The 16938-nt window shown below is 41.6% G+C and overlaps 3 protein-coding genes and 2 long non-coding RNA genes across 8 annotated transcripts; 2 read left to right on the forward strand and 3 right to left on the reverse strand.

Annotated features, from left to right (window-relative positions):
- Positions 1-164: 164 nt before the first annotated feature.
- On the reverse strand, positions 165-2220 carry LOC117767366 (granzyme K-like). Its single transcript, XM_034594928.1, has 5 exons — positions 1963-2220; positions 1739-1880; positions 1068-1206; positions 688-963; positions 165-592 (listed from the first exon to the last, which is right to left on the reverse strand). The coding sequence occupies exons 1-5, from the start codon at positions 2024-2026 to the stop codon at positions 434-436; spliced, it is 780 nt and encodes a 259-aa protein (XP_034450819.1). The 5' UTR covers positions 2027-2220; the 3' UTR covers positions 165-433.
- Positions 2221-3276: 1056 nt separating this feature from the next.
- LOC117767375 lies at positions 3277-9530 on the forward strand. The gene is made up of 3 exons (XR_004614876.1): positions 3277-3642; positions 6498-6502; positions 9495-9530. It is a non-coding gene; the product is annotated as an uncharacterized LOC117767375 (long non-coding RNA).
- LOC117767368 (granzyme A-like) lies at positions 3634-5395 on the reverse strand. Of its 2 annotated transcripts, none has more exons than XM_034594934.1 (5): positions 5294-5395; positions 5070-5211; positions 4484-4622; positions 4112-4381; positions 3634-4016 (listed from the first exon to the last, which is right to left on the reverse strand). In XM_034594934.1, exons 1-5 carry the CDS (start codon positions 5355-5357, stop codon positions 3858-3860), a joined length of 774 nt encoding a protein of 257 aa, XP_034450825.1. In that variant the 5' UTR covers positions 5358-5395; the 3' UTR covers positions 3634-3857. The 2 variants fall into 2 exon arrangements, with proteins under 2 accessions (XP_034450825.1, XP_034450824.1); XM_034594933.1 differs by having other exon boundaries at positions 4484-4628; positions 5067-5211.
- Positions 9531-9649: 119 nt separating the features above from the next.
- Positions 9650-15975, reverse strand: LOC117767367 (granzyme A-like). 3 transcript variants are annotated; one of them, XM_034594932.1, is made up of 6 exons: positions 12611-12661; positions 11179-11254; positions 10963-11104; positions 10284-10422; positions 9904-10179; positions 9650-9808 (listed from the first exon to the last, which is right to left on the reverse strand). In XM_034594932.1, the coding sequence occupies exons 2-6, from the start codon at positions 11240-11242 to the stop codon at positions 9650-9652; spliced, it is 780 nt and encodes a 259-aa protein (XP_034450823.1). In that variant the 5' UTR covers positions 11243-11254; positions 12611-12661. The 3 variants fall into 3 exon arrangements, with proteins under 3 accessions (XP_034450823.1, XP_034450820.1, XP_034450822.1); XM_034594929.1 differs by having other exon boundaries at positions 10284-10420; positions 10949-11104; XM_034594931.1 differs by lacking the exons at positions 9650-9808; positions 9904-10179; positions 10284-10422; ... (1 more) ...; positions 11179-11254; positions 12611-12661 and adding exons at positions 14157-14559; positions 14655-14930; positions 15035-15173; positions 15517-15658; positions 15733-15975.
- On the forward strand, positions 9903-14811 carry LOC117767376. Its single transcript, XR_004614877.1, has 3 exons — positions 9903-9970; positions 13336-13341; positions 14728-14811. It is a non-coding gene; the product is annotated as an uncharacterized LOC117767376 (long non-coding RNA).
- Positions 15976-16938: the final 963 nt, after the last annotated feature.

Raw genomic sequence — 16938 nt, forward strand, 5'->3', positions numbered from 1 at the left:
GAAAGACAGACAGACCATGTACCCTCTTTATTTCGGCCTCTGCCTCTATGACGACAGAAATGTTGGTGTGGGGTTTTAACACTGTATAAGAACATGGATCAGTGATGATTAGATAATACATCATGGCCCAGAATTTATCTTTATTACAAAAAAATTTGCCACAAGACTTGAGCTGAAGCCTCAGTTTCAATTTAGGCTCTTGATACAGGAAGTGGTGAATCTGTCTGGTTGGCATCAGTCTGGTTGAAGGACTCAATAATGTCCCTTTGGCGATTTGCTTTCATGATAAACACGTGTCTCTCCAGTTTAGATTTCAAAATAAAATCACCTTGGCCTGTTTTATTGCAGCAGAAGCAGAAATCTCCCTCGTATCACCTCACATAGAATTGATTAACATGGTTGCAAATGCAAAATCCTTCACAGCGGGTGCTCATTAAATGTCAGACTTCTTCATTGTATCTTTGATCCAGCTGAGTTGTTTCACTGTGAGATACGAGTACACTCCTGGCTTGTCAATGCGGCCACACCCTCTTCCGAAAGAAGTGACTCCAACCAGCCCTCCGCTGCACATCAGTGGGCCTCCTGAATCCCCCTACAGAGAAAACCACAATCACTGACAGGCAGTCCAGACACTGACAGGAGGGACGGCAGTTAAATCCCTGCAAACAAACATTCACCGTTACTTACCCCACAGGTGTCAGCTCCATTTGTCCCGTCTGAACCGGCACATATCATGCCGCTGGTGATCTGGTAAATGCCTTTGTAATATTCAGCAGAATTGCACTTCTCTCTGTCGACCACAGTCACAGTGACGGACATCAAGACGTCGGACCCTGCATTAGCATCCTCGTTTGTTTGGCCCCATCCTGCCACCATGCAGCTGGTCCCAGCTGCCGGATCTTTGATGGCATCATCCAACTTAAGATACTTCACCGTCTTTGTTTCCTTCACAGGTTTGTCAAGCTGAATTAAGAAAAGAACAAAATGTATTAATGCTGACTCTCTTCACATATATTGGTTGATTGTTCCATTTATTCATTAACATTGATGCTGTAATGTTATTTTACCTTGAGCAACATGAGGTCATTGACCATTGTAGCTGAATTATAGCCGGGATGTGGAAAATGCTTCGGATCCTTTCTGTCCTGCCTGGACTTGTCTTTTTTGGCCTTGATGGAGTGCACCCCCAGCAACACGGTCTTAACACTGCAAGAGCAAAAACACAGTATTGTTTTTGATTATAATTCACATAACTGCTCTGCACGCTGAGTGTTTTTAGATAAGATAAGATAAGATAATCCTTTCTTAGTCCCTCAACAAGGACGGCAGCAAAGAGGACAGTCAGAAATAGACACCAGTGAAGTGATGATAAGTAAACATGCGATACTTGTAAGTGCAAGGAAACACAAATGAACTAGAATGTAAACAGAATATATACAGTGGGAGAGTATATGCCTCATTAGATTTATCGTATTACAGTGATCATGTGCGTCCAGTATGATAAAGTAACTGTGATTAAGTCATAAATAGTTTATGCATTCAGATCATGTTAACATGTTATTTTATCCAACACATTTGCATCGGCAAATAAATCTGATAGAAACATAATGCTGCATTTTCTACAACCACGTAAAATTTCTTAGATTTTAACCAGTACATAATGTCTTTTACACTGTCTGTTGGAAATTTAGATTATTGATGGCGCATGTTCTGAAATGTTGTAATTATGGTAACGCACTCTTTACAGTGGGCAGCAGTCAGGACCCATGATTTATGGATCAGTATCCCTCCACACTCTGGTCTGGTTGTCTCAAGCAGAGCCATGTACGGCAGCGAGTGGGGCTTCACTTCTTTCCCATTGATAATCTCAGAGCCATCACCTAAAACCAAAATTCAGATGATACATTAAAAAAAAAAAAAAAGTAGTATCTGAAATATTTGAATCAGAAATGTTGTACTCACTTGAGTGGACAATGAGGAGGACCATGCAGGAGAGGAGACCGGTGAAAGCCCCCAGGCAGGACATGTCTTCTTTTCTCTCTCTTTGATGTGATGGTGAGATGCACTGAAGCCCCCCTCAGTGCTCACACTCGTCTTTATGTCCTGAAGTCAAAGGATGTGGTCTGACCATGGAAACTCATGAGTCAGCATATTGGACGCAATCTTGACATGAGATCTGATGTGAACCATCTCTGTGCAGAAGTCTGTGGTAACCGCTGTTATCATTGACCGCTCATCTGGTCGGGTGGAGACTATAAGTGATGCAGTCTTTTTTAATCAGTACAAAAATGTAAATGTAAAACAGGCACATAACACTAACAGCTAATAAACTGTGGGATAGCAACCAAATATGAAAAACTAATCAGTGAGCATTAGGCATGGTTCCTATAGTCTTTATACTGGATCAGCTTCACCTTTATTGTACAGGTAAGAGAGTGGTAATACTTTCACTAACACTGTCAGAAAGAAAATACACATCATGTTCTTCAATAATCTTCAAATGAACAGAACACATCAATCAAGTCATCAATCTTACTGCATTAGTTAATTCCTACTGACACAGTTTGCCACCACAGACACTAACAAATTGCTTTCTGATTACACCATACCTACACATTGTCAGGTATGACTGGGGAAACAGCTTTTTAGTGTATGTGTAGGTCTTAGACAGTGAATATAACTCTGGTACAGTACATTTCTACTTTAAAATATCCCAAATACACCACGGATATAAAACCAAACAAACCTAAAGGTGAAGGTGTGACAACGACAATATTTGTGCATGGAATACTTTCTCTGAAAAACCTAAGATCTATTTAATTTCTTGACTCATCAGTGTTAGCTGAGTTGAGATCTGTTTCATTTTGAATCACAGCTTTGTAAACGTCATTTGTTTTCCAATGAGCTTTGGCCTTGGTCCCAAAACCTCATTGGATGTAGGCAGCACGCACTAATATAAAAAATACATGTAAAAAAATCTAAAACTGTGTTTGACTGAGCTGCACACTGCTGCAAACCCCCCCCCATATCCAGCACCATGGGCTTCCTCCTCTTCTTCTCGCCTCATGTGATTCTCACTCTCTTGTCATGACTCACCTCCAAGAGACCTTCATTTTATTTAAAACATCACCTGGATGTTTGTAAATGTGAATGTAACTTAACACCTTTATTCAGAAGGAGAGGAACGGCAATTTTAGAAAATGGCTGAGTTCTCTTGACATTTGCAAAACGTAAATATGATAATTTCATTTTTTGTAAATGACAGATGACCTGAAGAAGAGTAAGAGAAAGAAAACACAACATATAAAATGATTTGTTTTTATTTGAACACTGATCTTAGGACCCTGAAACCAGAGAAAACACGGCGCTGGGAGGGAGAACAAAACGTAAAAGAGTCAGCTGAGAGAAAGAAAAGCTGAGAGAGAAAGACAGACAGACCATGTGCCCTCTTTATTTCGGCCTCTGCCTCTATGACGACAGAAATGTTGGTGTGGGGTTTTAACAAAGTATAAGAACATGGATCAGTGATGATTAGATAATACTTCATGTCCCAGAATTTATCTTTATTGCAACACTTGTTTTCCACAAGACTTGAGCTGAAGCCTCAGTTTCAATTTAGGCTCTTGATGCAGGAAGTGGTGAGTCTGTCTGGTTGGCATCAGTCTGGTTGAAGGACTCAATAATGTCCCTTTGGCGATTTGCTTTCATGATAAACACGTGTCTCTCCAGTTTAGATTTCAAAATAAAATCACCTTGGCCTGTTTTATTGCAGCAGAAGCAGAAATCTCCCTCGTATCACCTCACATAGAATTGATTAACATGGTCGCAAATGCAAAATCCTTCACAGCGGGTGCTCATTAAATGTTAGACTTCTTCATTGTCTTTTTGATCCAGCTGAGTTTTTCCTCTGTGAGATACGAGTACACTCCTGGCTTGTCAATCCGGCCACACCCGATTCCGAAAGAAGTGACTCCAACCAGCCCTCCGCTGCACATCAGTGGGCCTCCTGAATCCCCCTACAGAGAAAACCACAATCACTGACAGGCAGTCCAGACACTGACAGGAGGGACGGCAGTTAAATCCCTGCAAACAAACATTCACCGTTACTTACACCACAGGTGTCAGCTGCATTTGTCCCGTCTGAACCGGCACATATCATGCCGCTGGTGATCACGGGATGTCTGTTGTAATATTCAGGAGAGTTGCACTTCACTCTGTCGACCACAGTCACATTGACGGACATCAAGACGTCGGACATTTTCCCGTTGTTTGTTCGGCCCCATCCTGACACCATGCAGCTGGTCCCTGCTGCCGGATCTTTGATGGCATCATCCAACTTAAGACACTTCACCGTCTTGGTTTCCTTCACAGATTTGTCAAGCTGAATTAAGAAAAGAACAAAATGTATTAATGCTGACTATCTTCACGTATATTGGTTGATTGTTCCATTTATTCATTAACATTGATGCTGTAGTTATTTTACCTTGAGCAACATGAGGTCATTGCCCTCTGTAGTTGAAACATACTGGGGATGTGGAAAACGCTTCTTAACCTTTATGACCTGCCTGGACTTGTCTTTTTTGGCCTTGATGGAGTGCACCCCCAGCAACACGGTCTTAATTCTGCAAGAGCAAAAACACAGTATTTTGTTTGATTACAATTCACATAACTGCTCTGCACGCTGATATTTAAAGTCTTTTTAGATAAGATAAGATAACCACCAGTGAAGTGATAATCAGCAAACATGCGATACTTATAAGTGAGAGAAAACACAAATGAACTAGTATGTAAACAGAATATATACAGTGCGAGAGTATATGCCTCATTAGATTGATCGTATTACAGTGATCATGTGCGTCCAGTATGATAAAGTAACTGTGATTAAGTCATAATTAGTTTATGCATTCAGATCATGTTAACATGTCATTGCAAATAAATCCGAGAGAAACATAATGCTGCATTTTCTATAACCACATAAAATTTCTTAGATTTGAATCAGTACATAATGTCTTTGTACACAAGATTATTGTTGGCGCATGTTCTGAATTGTTGTAATTATGGTAACGCACTTTTTACAGTGGGCAGCAGTCAGGACCCATGATTCATGGATCAGTATCCCTCCACAGACTGGTCTGGTTCTCTGAAGCAGAGCCATGTACGGCAGCGAGTGGGGCTTCACTTCTGTCCCATCGATAATCTCAGAGCCATCACCTAAAACCAAAATTCAGATGATACATTAAAAAAATAAAAAAAGTAGTAGCTGAAATATTTAAATCAGAAATATTCTACTCACTTGAGTGGACAATGAGGAGGACCATGCAGGAGAGGAGACCGGTGAAAGCCCCCAGGCAGGACATGTCTTCTTATCTCTCTCTTTGATCTGATGGTGAGATGCACTGAAGTCCCCCTCAGTGCTCACACTCGTCTTTATGTCCTGAAGTCAAAGGATGTGGTCTGACCATGGAAACTCATGAGTCAGCATATTGGACGCAATCTTGACATGAGATCTGATGTGAACCATCTCTGTGCAGAAGTCTGTGGTAACCGCTGTTATCATTTACCGCTCATCTGGTCGGGTGGAGACTATAAGTGATGCAGTTTGGCCATTCTCCGTAGGCGCATTGGCCTGCGGGAGAATATACTACCTAGTGAAAACTGTTATGTGCGCCATTCACCGCCGCGGCGTGGCCATTCTCCGTAGGCGCATTGGCCGGCAGGAGAATATACTACTTAGTGACACTGCATAAGGTTAGAGGGGAATGTACTACCTTGTGAATGTAACAGTGAATAACCAGCAGATCGAATGCTCTAAACCCAGCAAGCACCAGATTTGCAATGAATAGTATTTTACATCGGAACAGATATACACATTATTCAGGCTCAAGGGGCAGGAACTCATGATCTTTTGGGCATGCAGAATGTCCTCCTTATGGAATCTGACGTAGCGTTGGTATGCAGAGGATGACCAGCGGCCCATTGCCTTGCAGGAGAACATACTACCTAGTGAGACTGGTATGTGTGCGCCATTCAGGAGATTCTGCTGTCCTAGTGTTCCTAGACCTGACGGCCGCTTTCGACACGGTCGACCACGCAATCCTAATGTCACGCCTGGAAAACTTTGTAGGGATTAAAAGGTACAGCACTCAGGTGGTTTGAGTCTTACTTAACAGATAGGAGTTTCTCTGTCCACCTGGGTGACTACTCCTCTAGGAAGGCCCTACTTACATGTGGGGTACCTCAAGGATCTGTTCTAGGCCCTGTCCTTTTCTCTCTATATATGCTGCCCCTAGCCTCAATTTCTGAAAAATATAATGTCTACTTTCACTGCTTTGCAGACGACATTCAAATATACTTGGCCCTGAACCAAAAAACTAAGACATCACTGCAGCCCCTCTTTGATTGCTTAAATGACGTAAAATCATGGATGGACTCAAACTTCCTCAAATTAAACAACAATAAAACTGAGGTTATCATATTTGGACAACCAGAACTGCAAGATATGGTCTATCTTGGGCCTTTGGCTTCTTATACTCACTCCACTGTAAAGAGTCTTGGTGTTCTTTTTGACAGGGCTTTTAATTTTGAAAAACAAATCTCCTCAGTAGTCAGAGGTAGCTTTTTTCAACTGCAACAAATAGCCAAGGTAAAGGCTTACCTCCCACAAAAAAACCTAGAGAGAATTATCCACGCATTCATAACCTCCCGTCTGGATTATTGTAATTCCCTGTATGTAGGCTTGGACAAATCATCCATTAAACGCTTGCAGCTAGTCCAAACTGCTGCTGCCCGCCTGCTGACTAGGACAAAAAAGAGAGACCATATTACACCCATGTTGCGCCTCTTACACTGGCTTCCTGTTTGTCACAGGATCGTTTTTAAAATCTTACTTTTAACTTTTAAATCTCTTAACGGACTGGCACCGTCTTACTTATCGGAACTTCTCTTTATGCACACTCCAGTTAGGGAACTGAGATCAGCCACGCAACTGCTCCTTGACAAACCTCAGACAAGGCTAGTAACCAGAGGTGATCGCGCCTTCGCAGTAGCCGCCCCAAACCTGTGGAACAACCTACCACTTCACATCAGATCTGCTCCGTCTCTAACAAACTTCAAATCACTACTGAAAACACACCTGTTCTCCCAAGCTTTCATCGCAGCTAATTTTATTTATCTTACATATATCTTTTATTTTGTTTTATTTATTTTACATTAATAATTGTATTTTATTTGTATTACTTGCACTATAATGTATTACCTTTTTACTGTCCTTTTGTTGTACCATTACTCCTGTAAAGCACTTTGGTCAACCAAGTTGTTTTAAATGTGCTATATAAATAAAATTGACATTGACATTCATCACCGTGGTGTGGCCATTTGCCTTACTTCTGTGCAGAGTGAATGACTCTACATGAACAACTAAACTTTTACCGACCCGAGTACTTAAAAGGGCATTTTAAGAAATGATAGCCGAGTAAGTGTTGAGGCCCTCACTGTGTGCAGGTAAACTTGGTTCTAAAGTTCCGAGGTGACGTTGAACTAGGCCGCGGCTAGCTTTCAAAATAGGATCCTTGATTTTAGTAAGTACGAAAAATACCTGAAATCCACTCTGGATTCCGTAGCGGGCATCATGGCCAGTCATATATGAAGATTTTCTTATATGTATATCTGCGTATACATATTACATTACATTACATGTCATTTGGCAGACTCTTTTATCCAAAGCGATTTACAATTAGTGCATTCACCATCTATGAGGGGCCATTTGAGGGGTTCAGTATCTTGCCCAAGGACACTTTGGCATGCAGATGGGAAGACTGAGGATTGAACCCCCAACCTCTGGTTGGAGGACGACCACTCTACCCACATATAGATATTATATTCATATAAATGAATATTTCCAGAATAACAAAACAGATTACCTGCTAGAATTGGATTCCTATGGGAATCAGGAATTGTTGCCATAGGAGACAGGAGAATCAAACCCATGGCTGGAGCTGGGACTACAGCTACCATAATCCTGTTGGAGTGAAGTACCAGGAAGTACTGAAACACAACCCGGCTCGCAGGTGTTGTTTACATCACGTGCAGGGAAGATGGCGTATTATTCGAGACTGAATTGTTTCAGTCATAACGTGCAGTGCAGATTTCATTCAACAGGGGGGACAGGATGGAAGCCCAGCGGTTGCTTCCTCTGCCTTCGAGGGACAACATCCCGAGGTGAGGGAGAAGTTGGTGGAGCAGCGAGGCCCCGGGAGGAAGCCGTCTGCGAAGCTGCCACCAGCGTTTGTTCGGCCTCGCGGAGCCTCCCCTTAGTCGAGAAGTAGTTGAAAACCTCTTCGTGGCTCAGAACCGATGAATTAAACGCTGCGGGCGCGCAGCTCCTCCAGGATGTGGTGCACGCCGAGAGGCCCGCGGGAGCCACGGCGCAGACGCTGGACGTCCGATTCACACGTAGTGAATCTCGAAGGACCGAGCCCAAATTTAGGGAATAAAGCGAATTTCTTCATCGGAGGACTCACTCGGATTGAGAGAGACAAACGACCCACGGAGGAACAACGGTCACTTGGTCAACCGCTGAGATGCTGAAGTAACTGGTAGCCATACTGCTGCAGCAGTGTGAGCAAAGGGGATGATGGGAAAGTCCTCTCTGGTTAAATAGACCACCTGATGATGTATGTCACCTGATTGGCGCAGCGCAGCTCGAGTTGCCTGCCAGAACTAGCTCGCCGGCGTTGCCACATTTAATTTCTTGACTCATCAGTGTTAGCTGAGTTGAGATCTTTTTCATTTTTAATAACAGCTTTGTAAACGTCATTTGTTTTCCAATGAGCTTTGGCCTTGGTCTCCCCCCCCCCCCCCCCCCCCCATCTCCAGCACCATGGGCTTCCTCCTCTTCTCGCCTCATGTGATTCTCACTCTCTTGTCATGACTCACCTCCAAGAGACCTTCATCTTATTTAAAACATCACCTGGATAATATAGTCCTTGTTGGTGTTTGTAAATGTGAATATAACTTTACACCTTTATTCAGAAGGAGAGGAACGGCAATTTTTGAAAATGGCTGAGTTCTCTTGACATTTGCAAAAATTAAATATGATAATTTCATTTTTTGTGAACTACAGATGACCTGAAGAAGAGCAAGAGAAAGAAAACACAACATATAAAATGATTTGTTTTTATTTGAACACTGATCTTAGGACCCTGAAGGGAGAACAAAACGTAAAAGAGTCAGCTGAGAGAAAGAAAAGCTGAGAGAGAAAGACAGACAGACCATGTGCCCTCTTTATTTCGGCCTCTGCCTCTATGACGACAGAAATGTTGGTGTGGGGTTTTAACAAAGTATAAGAACATGGATCAGTGATGATTAGATAATACTTCATGGCCCAGAATTTATCTTTAGTGCAACACTTGTTTTCCACAAGACTTGAGCTGAAGCCTCAGTTTCAATTTAGGCTCTTGATGCAGGAAGTGGTGAGTCTGTCTGGTTGACATCAGTCTGGTTGAAGGACTCAATAATGTCCCTTTGGCGATTTGCTTTCATGATAAACACGTGTCTCTCCAGTTTAGATTTCAGAAATCTCCCTCGTATCACCTCACATAGAATTGATTAACATGGTCGCAAATACAAAATCTTTCAAAGCGGGTGCTCATTAAATGTTAGACTTCTTCATTGTCTCTTTGATCCAGCTGAGTTTTTTTTCTGTGAAATACGAGTACACTCCTGGCTTGTCAATCCGGCCACAATCATCTCCGAAAGAAGTGACTCCAACCAGCCCTCCGCTGCACATCAGTGGGCCTCCTGAATCCCCCTACAGAGAAAACCACAATCACTGACAGGCAGTCCAGACACTGACAGGAGGGACGGCAGTTAAATCCCTGCAAACAAACATTCACCGTTACTTACCCCACAGGTGTCAGCTTCATTTGTCCCGTCTGAACCGGCACATATCATGCCGCTGGTGATGACGGGTGTGCCGTTGTAATATTCAGCAGAATTGCACTTCTCTCTGTCGACCACAGTCACAGTGACGGACATCAAGACGTCGGACATTTTCTCAACATCCTTGTTTGTTTGGCCCCATCCTGCCACCATGCAGCTGGTCCCAGCTGCCGGATCTTTGATGGCATCATCCAATTTAAGATACTTCACCGTCTTTGTTTCCTTCACAGGTTTGTCAAGCTGAATTAAGAAAAGAACAAAATGTATTAATGCTGACTCTCTTCACATATATTGGCTGATTGTTCCATTTATTCATTAACATTGATGCTGTAATGTTATTTTACCTTGAGCAACATGAGGTCATTGACCCTTGTATCTGAATCATAGCCGGGATGTGGAAAATGCTCCAGAACCTTTATGACCTGCCTGGAATTCTCTTCATTTGCCTTGATGGAGTGCACCCCCAGCAACACGGTCTTAACACTGCAAGAGCAAAAACACAGTATTGTGTTTGATTACAATTCACATAACTGCTCTGCACGCTGATATTTAAAGTGTTTTTAGATAAGATAATATAAGATAATCCTTTCTTAGTCCCTCAACAAGGACGGCAGCAAAGAGGACAGTCAGAAATAGACACCACTGAAGTGATGATAAGTAAACATAAGATACTTATAAGTGCAAGGAAACACAAATGAACTAATATGTAAACAGAATATATACAGTGGGAGAGTATATCCCTCATTAGATTGATCATATTACAGTGATCATGTGCGTCCAGTATGATAAAGTAACTGTGATAAAGTCATAATTAGTTTATGCATTCAGATCATGTTAACTTGTTATTTTATCCAACACATTTGCATCAGAAAATAAATCCGAGAGAAACATAATGCTGCATTTTCTATAACCACATAAAATGTCTTAGATTTTAACCAGTACATAATGTCTTTTACACTGTCCATTAAAAATGAAGATTATTGTTGGCGCATGTTCTGAAATGTTGTAATTATGGTAACGCACTCTTTACAGTGGGCAGCAGTCAGGACCCATGATTCATCGATCAGTATCCCTCCACAGTATTGTGTGGTTGTCTGAAGCAGAGCCATGTACGGCAGCGAGTGGGGCGTCACTTCTGTCCCACTGATAATCTCAGAGCCATCACCTAAAACCAAAATTCAGATGATACATTTGAAAAAGTAGTAACTGAAATATTTAAATCAGAAATGTTGTACTCACTTGAGTGGACAATGAGGAGGACCATGCAGGAGAGGAGACCGGTGAAAGCCCCCAGGCAGGACATCTCTTCTTATCTCTCTCTTTAATGTGATGGTGAGATGCACTGAAGTCCCCCTCAGTGCTCACACTCGTCTTTATGTCCTGAAGTCAAAGGCTGTGGTCGGACTATGGGAACTCACGAGTCAGCATATTGGACGCAATCTTGACATAAGATCTGATGTGCACCATCTCTGTGCAGAAGTCTGTGGTAACCGCTGTTATAATTTACAGCTCATCTGGTCGGGTGGAGACTATAAGTGATGCAGTTTTTTTCAATCAGTACAAAAATGTAATTATAAAACAGGCACATAACACTAACAGCTAATAAACTGTGGGATAGCAACCAAATATGAAAAACTAATCAGTGAGCATTAGGCATGGTTCCTATAGTCTTTATACTGGATCAGCTTCACCTTTATTGTACAGGTAAGAGAGTGGTAATACTTTCACTAACTCTGTGTCAGAAAGAAAATACACATCATGTTCTTCAATAATCTTCAAATGAACACAACACATCAATCAAGTCATCAATCTTACTGCATTAGTTAATTCCTACTGACACAGTTTGCCACCACAGACACTAACAAATTGCTTTCTGATTACACCATACCTACACATTGTCAGGTATGACTGGGGAAACAGCTTTTTAGTGTATGTGTAGGTCTTAGACAGTGAATATAACTCTGGTACAGTACATTTCTACTTTAAAATATCCCAAATACACCACGGATATAAAACCAAACAAACCTAAAGGTGAAGGTGTGACAACGACAATATTTGTGCATGGAATACTTTCTCTGAAAAACCTAAGATCTATTTAATTTCTTCACTCATCAGTGTTAGCTGAGTTGAGATCTGTTTCATTTTGAATCACAGCTTTGTAAACGTCATTTGTTTTCCAATGAGCTTTGGCCTTGGTCCCAAAACCTCATTGGATGTAGGCAGCATGCACTGATATAAAAAATACATGTAAAAAAATCTAAAACTGTGTTTGACTGACCTGCACACTGCTGCAAACACCCCCCCATATCCAGCACCATGGGCTTCCTCCTCTTCTTCTCGCCTCATGTGATTCTCACTCTCTTGTCATGACTCACCTCCAAGAGACCTTCATTTTATTTAAAACATCACCTGGATAATATAGTTCTTGTTGGTGTTTGTAAATGTGAATATAACTTTACACCTTTATTCAGAAGGAGAGGAACGACAATTTTAGAAAATGGCTGAGTTCTCTTGACATTTGCAAAAAGTAAATATGATAATTTCATTTTTTGTAAACTACAGATGACTTGAAGAAGAGTAAGAGAAAGAAAACACAACATGTAAAATGATTTGGAGGACCATGCAGGAGAGGAGACCGGTGAAAGCCCCCAGGCAGGACATTTCTTCTTATCTCTCTCTTTGATGTGATGGTGAGATGCACTGAAGCCCCCCTCAGTGCTCACACTCGTCTTTATGTCCTGAAGTCAAAGGATGTGGTCTGACCTTGGAAACTCACGAGTCAGCATATTGGACGCAATCTTGACATGAGATCTGATGTGAACCATCTCTGTGCAGAAGTCTGTGGTAACCGCTGTTATAAGTTACAGCTCATCTGGTCGGGTGGAGACTATAAGTGATGCAGTTTTTAAATCAGTACAAAAATGTAAATGTAAAACAGGCACATAACACTAACAGCTAATAAACTGTGGGATAGCAACCAAATATGAAAAACTAATCAGTGAGCATTAGGCATGGTTCCTATAGTCTTTATACTGGATCAGCTTCACCTTTATTGTACAGGTAAGAGAGTGGTAATACTTTCACTAACTCTGTGTCAGAAAGAAAATACACATCATGTTCTTTAATAATCTTCAAATGAACAGAACACATCAATCAAGTCATCAATCTTACTGCATTAGTTTCGCAAATAATAATTAATGGATCTTGAGAAAGAAAAAGAATCTGGCATATTTACAACCGACTGATATCTATCAGTGTGTAAAATTTGGTGCAGCCTGATTTAATTTAATTGGACTGAATACCTGCACGTCTGCAGACAGTGGTCCCACACGGTAAGGTCTCAAAACAAAGGTTGGACTCGATGAAACGTCGACTCCGTCTCTGTCGTCACTACAGTGTTTTGTTTACCAGGCATCAGAGCTGAGACTCATCGAATGTTGGAGCAGACGCTGTGTTTGACTGAGCTGCACACTGCTTCACCCCCCCTCCCCAGCACCATGGGCTTCCTCCTCTTCTTCTCGCCTCATGTGATTCTCACTCTCTTGTCATGACTCACCTCCAAGAGACCTTCATCTTATTTAAAACATCACCTGGATAATATAGTTCTTGTTGGTGTTTGTAAATGTGAATATAACTTTAAACCTTTATTCAGAAAGGAGGGGCATGGCAATTTTTTAAAAACGGCTGAGTTCTCTTGACATTTGCAAAAAGTAAATATGATAATTAAAGAAAAATTTGGGGGGGAGGGCCCCCAATCTCCACCTCAGATCAATAATGCGTCATAACCAGGGCCCCACGTTCCCCCAAGTTCAAACCAAACCGTGAATGTGAGCAAACTAGGGCTGGAATGTTCTTTACAAGTTGTTGAATTGAATTATACGTTTGAGAAGGTTTGTGGGAACCATCTGAACTACAGATAACCTGAAGAAGAGTAAGAGAAAGAAAACACAACATAAAAAATGATCTATTTTTGTTTGAACACTGATCTTAGGACCCTGAAACCAGAGAAAACAGAAAAGCTGAGAGAGAAAGACAGACAGACCATGTGCCCTCTTTATTTCGGCCTCTGCCTCTATGACGACAGAAATGTTGGTGTGGGGTTTTAACACAGTATAAGAACATGGATCAGTGATGATTAGATAATACTTCATGGCCCAGAATTTATCTTTATTGCAACACTTGTTTTCCACAAGACTTGAGCTGAAGCCTCAGTTTCAATTTAGGCTCTTGATGCAGGAAGTGGTGAGTCTGTCTGGTTGGCATCAGTCTGGTTGAAGGACTCAATAATGTCCCTTTGGCGATTTGCTTTCATGATAAACATGTGTCTCTCCAGTTTAGATTTCAAAATAAAATCAACTTGGCCTGTTTTATTGCAGCAGAAGCAGAAATCTCCCTCGTATCACCTCACATAGAATTGATTAACATGGTTGCAAATACAAAATCCTTCACAGCAGGTGCTCATTAAATGTCAGACTTCTTCATTGTCTTTTTGATCCATTTGAGTTGTTTCTCTGTGAGATACGAGTACACTCCTGGCTTTTTAATCAGGCCACACTTGGTTCCGAAAGAAGTGACTCCAACCAGCCCTCCGCTGCACATCAGTGGGCCTCCTGAATCCCCCTACAGAGAAAACCACAATCACTGACAGGCAGTCCAGACACTGACAGGAGGGACGGCAGTTAAATCCCTGCAAACAAACATTCACCGTTACTTACCTGACAACTGTCAGCAATCCTCTTCCCGTCTGAACCGGCACATATCATGCCGCTGGTGATCACGGGTTTGCAGTTGTAATATTCAGCAGAGTTGCACTTCACTCTGTCGACCACAGTCACATTGACGGACATCAAGACGTCGGACATTTTCTTAACACTGTTGTTTGTTCGGCCCCATCCTGCCACCATGCAGCTGGTCCCAGCTGCCGGATCTTTGATGGCATCATCCAACTTAAGACACTTCACCGTCTTGGTTTCCTTCACAGATTTGCCAAGCTGAAATAAAAAAAGAACAAAATGTATTAATGCTGACTATCTTCACATACATTGGTTGATTGTTCCATTTATTCATTAACATTGATGCTGTAATGTTATTTTACCTTGAGCAACATGAGGTCATTGACATTTTCAGCTGAATCATAGCAGGGATGTGGAAAACGCTTCTTAACCTTTATGACCTGCCTGGAATTCTCTTCATTTGCCTTGATGGAGTGCACCCCCAGCAACACGGTCTTAATTCTGCAAGAGCAAAAACACAGTATTGTGTTTGATTACAATTCACATAACTGTTCTGCAAGCTGATATTTAAAGTGTTTTTAGATAAGATAAGATAAGATAATCCTTTCTTAGTCCCTCAACAAGGACGGCAGCAAAGAGGACAGTCAGAAATAGACACCAGTGAAGTGATGATAAGTAAACATGCGATACTTATAAGTGCAAGGAAACACAAATGAACTAATATGTAAACAGAATATATACAGTGGGAGAGTATATGCCTCATTAGATTGATCGTATTACAGTGATCATGTGCGTCCAGTATTGTTAGCGCATGTTCTGAAATGTTGTAATTATGGTAACGCACTCTTTACAGTGGGCAGCAGTCAGGACCCATGATTTATGGATCAGTATCCCTCCACAGACTGGTCCGGTTGTCTGAAGCAGAGCCATGTACGGCAGCGAGTGGGGCGTCACTTCTGTCCCACTGATAATCTCAGAGCCATCACCTAAAACCAAAATTCAGATGATACATTTGAAAAAGTAGTAACTGAAATATTTAAATCAGAAATGTTGTACTCACTTGAGTGGACAATGAGGAGGACCATGCAGGAGAGGAGACCGGTGAAAGCCCCCAGGCAGGACATGTCTTCTTTTCTCTCTCTTTGATGTGATGGTGAGATGCACTGAAGCCCCCCTCAGTGCTCACACTCGTCTTTATGTCTTGAAGTCAAAGGATGTGGTCTGACCATGGAAACTCATGAGTCAGCATATTGGACGCAATCTTGACATAAGAACTGATGTGAACCATTTCTGTGCAGAAGTCTGTGGTAACCACTGTTATAATTTACCGCTCATCTGGTCGGGTGGAGACTATAAGTCATGCAGGTCATGATCAGGGTGCAGACGTGTCAGTGAGGGTGGGCCCAGAACGCAGCCGCTAAACGTGGAGGCTGGTGTCGACCTTCTCAGCTTCATTTCCCTTATGAGTGGCTTTAATCACGATTCAGAGGAAACCTAGACTGCTGGAGGGAAGTGAACGTGACACAAGGCGGGTGGGACAAATGCACAAAAAATGAAACTCTTAGAAAGGTTTATTTTAATTCATTGTTACCTTGAATAAATTGTTTTTTTAATCAGTACAAAAATGTAAATGTAAAACAGGCACATAACACTAACAGCTAATAAACTGTGGGACAGCAACCAAATATGAAAAACTAATCAGTGAGCATTAGGCATGGTTCCTATAGTCTTTATACTGGATCAGCTTCACCTGTATTGTACAGGTAAGAGAGTGGTAATACTTTCACTAACTCTGTGTCAGAAAGAAAATACACATCATGTTCTTCAATAATCTTCAAATGAACAGAACACATCAATCAAGTCATCAATCTTACTGCATTAGTTAATTCCTACTGACACAGTTTGCCACCACAGACACTAACAAATTGCTTTCTGATTACACCATACCTACACATTGTCAGGTATGACTGGGGAAACAGCTTTTTAGTGTATGTGTAGGTCTTAGACAGTGAATATAACTCTGGTACAGTACATTTCTACTTTAAAATATCCCAAATACACCACGGATGTAAAACCAAACAAAACTAAAGGTGAAGGTGTGAGAACGTCAATATTTGTGCATGGAATACTTTCTCTGAAAAACCTAAAATCTATTTAATTTCTTGACTCATCAGTGTTAGCTGAGTTGAGATCTGTTTCATTTTGAATCACAGCTTTGTAAACGTCATTTGTTTTCCAATGAGCTTTGGCCTTGGTCCCAAAACCT

Source organism: Hippoglossus hippoglossus, chromosome 9 (genome assembly GCF_009819705.1).
Source record: "Hippoglossus hippoglossus isolate fHipHip1 chromosome 9, fHipHip1.pri, whole genome shotgun sequence".
Lineage (NCBI taxonomy): Eukaryota > Metazoa > Chordata > Actinopteri > Pleuronectiformes > Pleuronectidae > Hippoglossus > Hippoglossus hippoglossus.

Bases quoted from the DNA above. Each gene is read 5' to 3' on its own strand.
- LOC117767366 (XM_034594928.1), bottom strand. From the start codon at position 2,026: ATGTCCTGCCTGGGGGCTTTCACCGGTCTCCTCTCCTGCATGGTCCTC. The intron at 964-1,067 runs GTAAAATAACAT...TTCTTAATTCAG, and splicing joins ATGACCTCATGTTGCTCAAG to CTTGACAAACCTGTGAAGGA. The intron at 593-687 runs GTAAGTAACGGT...TTTTCTCTGTAG, and splicing joins ATGGAGCTGACACCTGTGGG to GGGGATTCAGGAGGCCCACT.
- LOC117767368 (XM_034594933.1), bottom strand. From the start codon at position 5,357: ATGTCCTGCCTGGGGGCTTTCACCGGTCTCCTCTCCTGCATGGTCCTC. The intron at 4,629-5,066 runs CGTTACCATAAT...GTGTTTTTGCTC, and splicing joins GCTGCCCACTGTAAAAAGTG to TTGCAGAATTAAGACCGTGT. The intron at 4,382-4,483 runs GTAAAATAACTA...TTCTTAATTCAG, and splicing joins ATGACCTCATGTTGCTCAAG to CTTGACAAATCTGTGAAGGA.
- LOC117767367 (XM_034594929.1), bottom strand. From the start codon at position 11,242: ATGTCCTGCCTGGGGGCTTTCACCGGTCTCCTCTCCTGCATGGTCCTC. The intron at 10,421-10,948 runs TTACAACATTTC...GCTCTTGCAGTG, and splicing joins TAAAGAGTGCGTTACCATAA to TTAAGACCGTGTTGCTGGGG. The intron at 10,180-10,283 runs GTAAAATAACAT...TTCTTAATTCAG, and splicing joins ATGACCTCATGTTGCTCAAG to CTTGACAAACCTGTGAAGGA.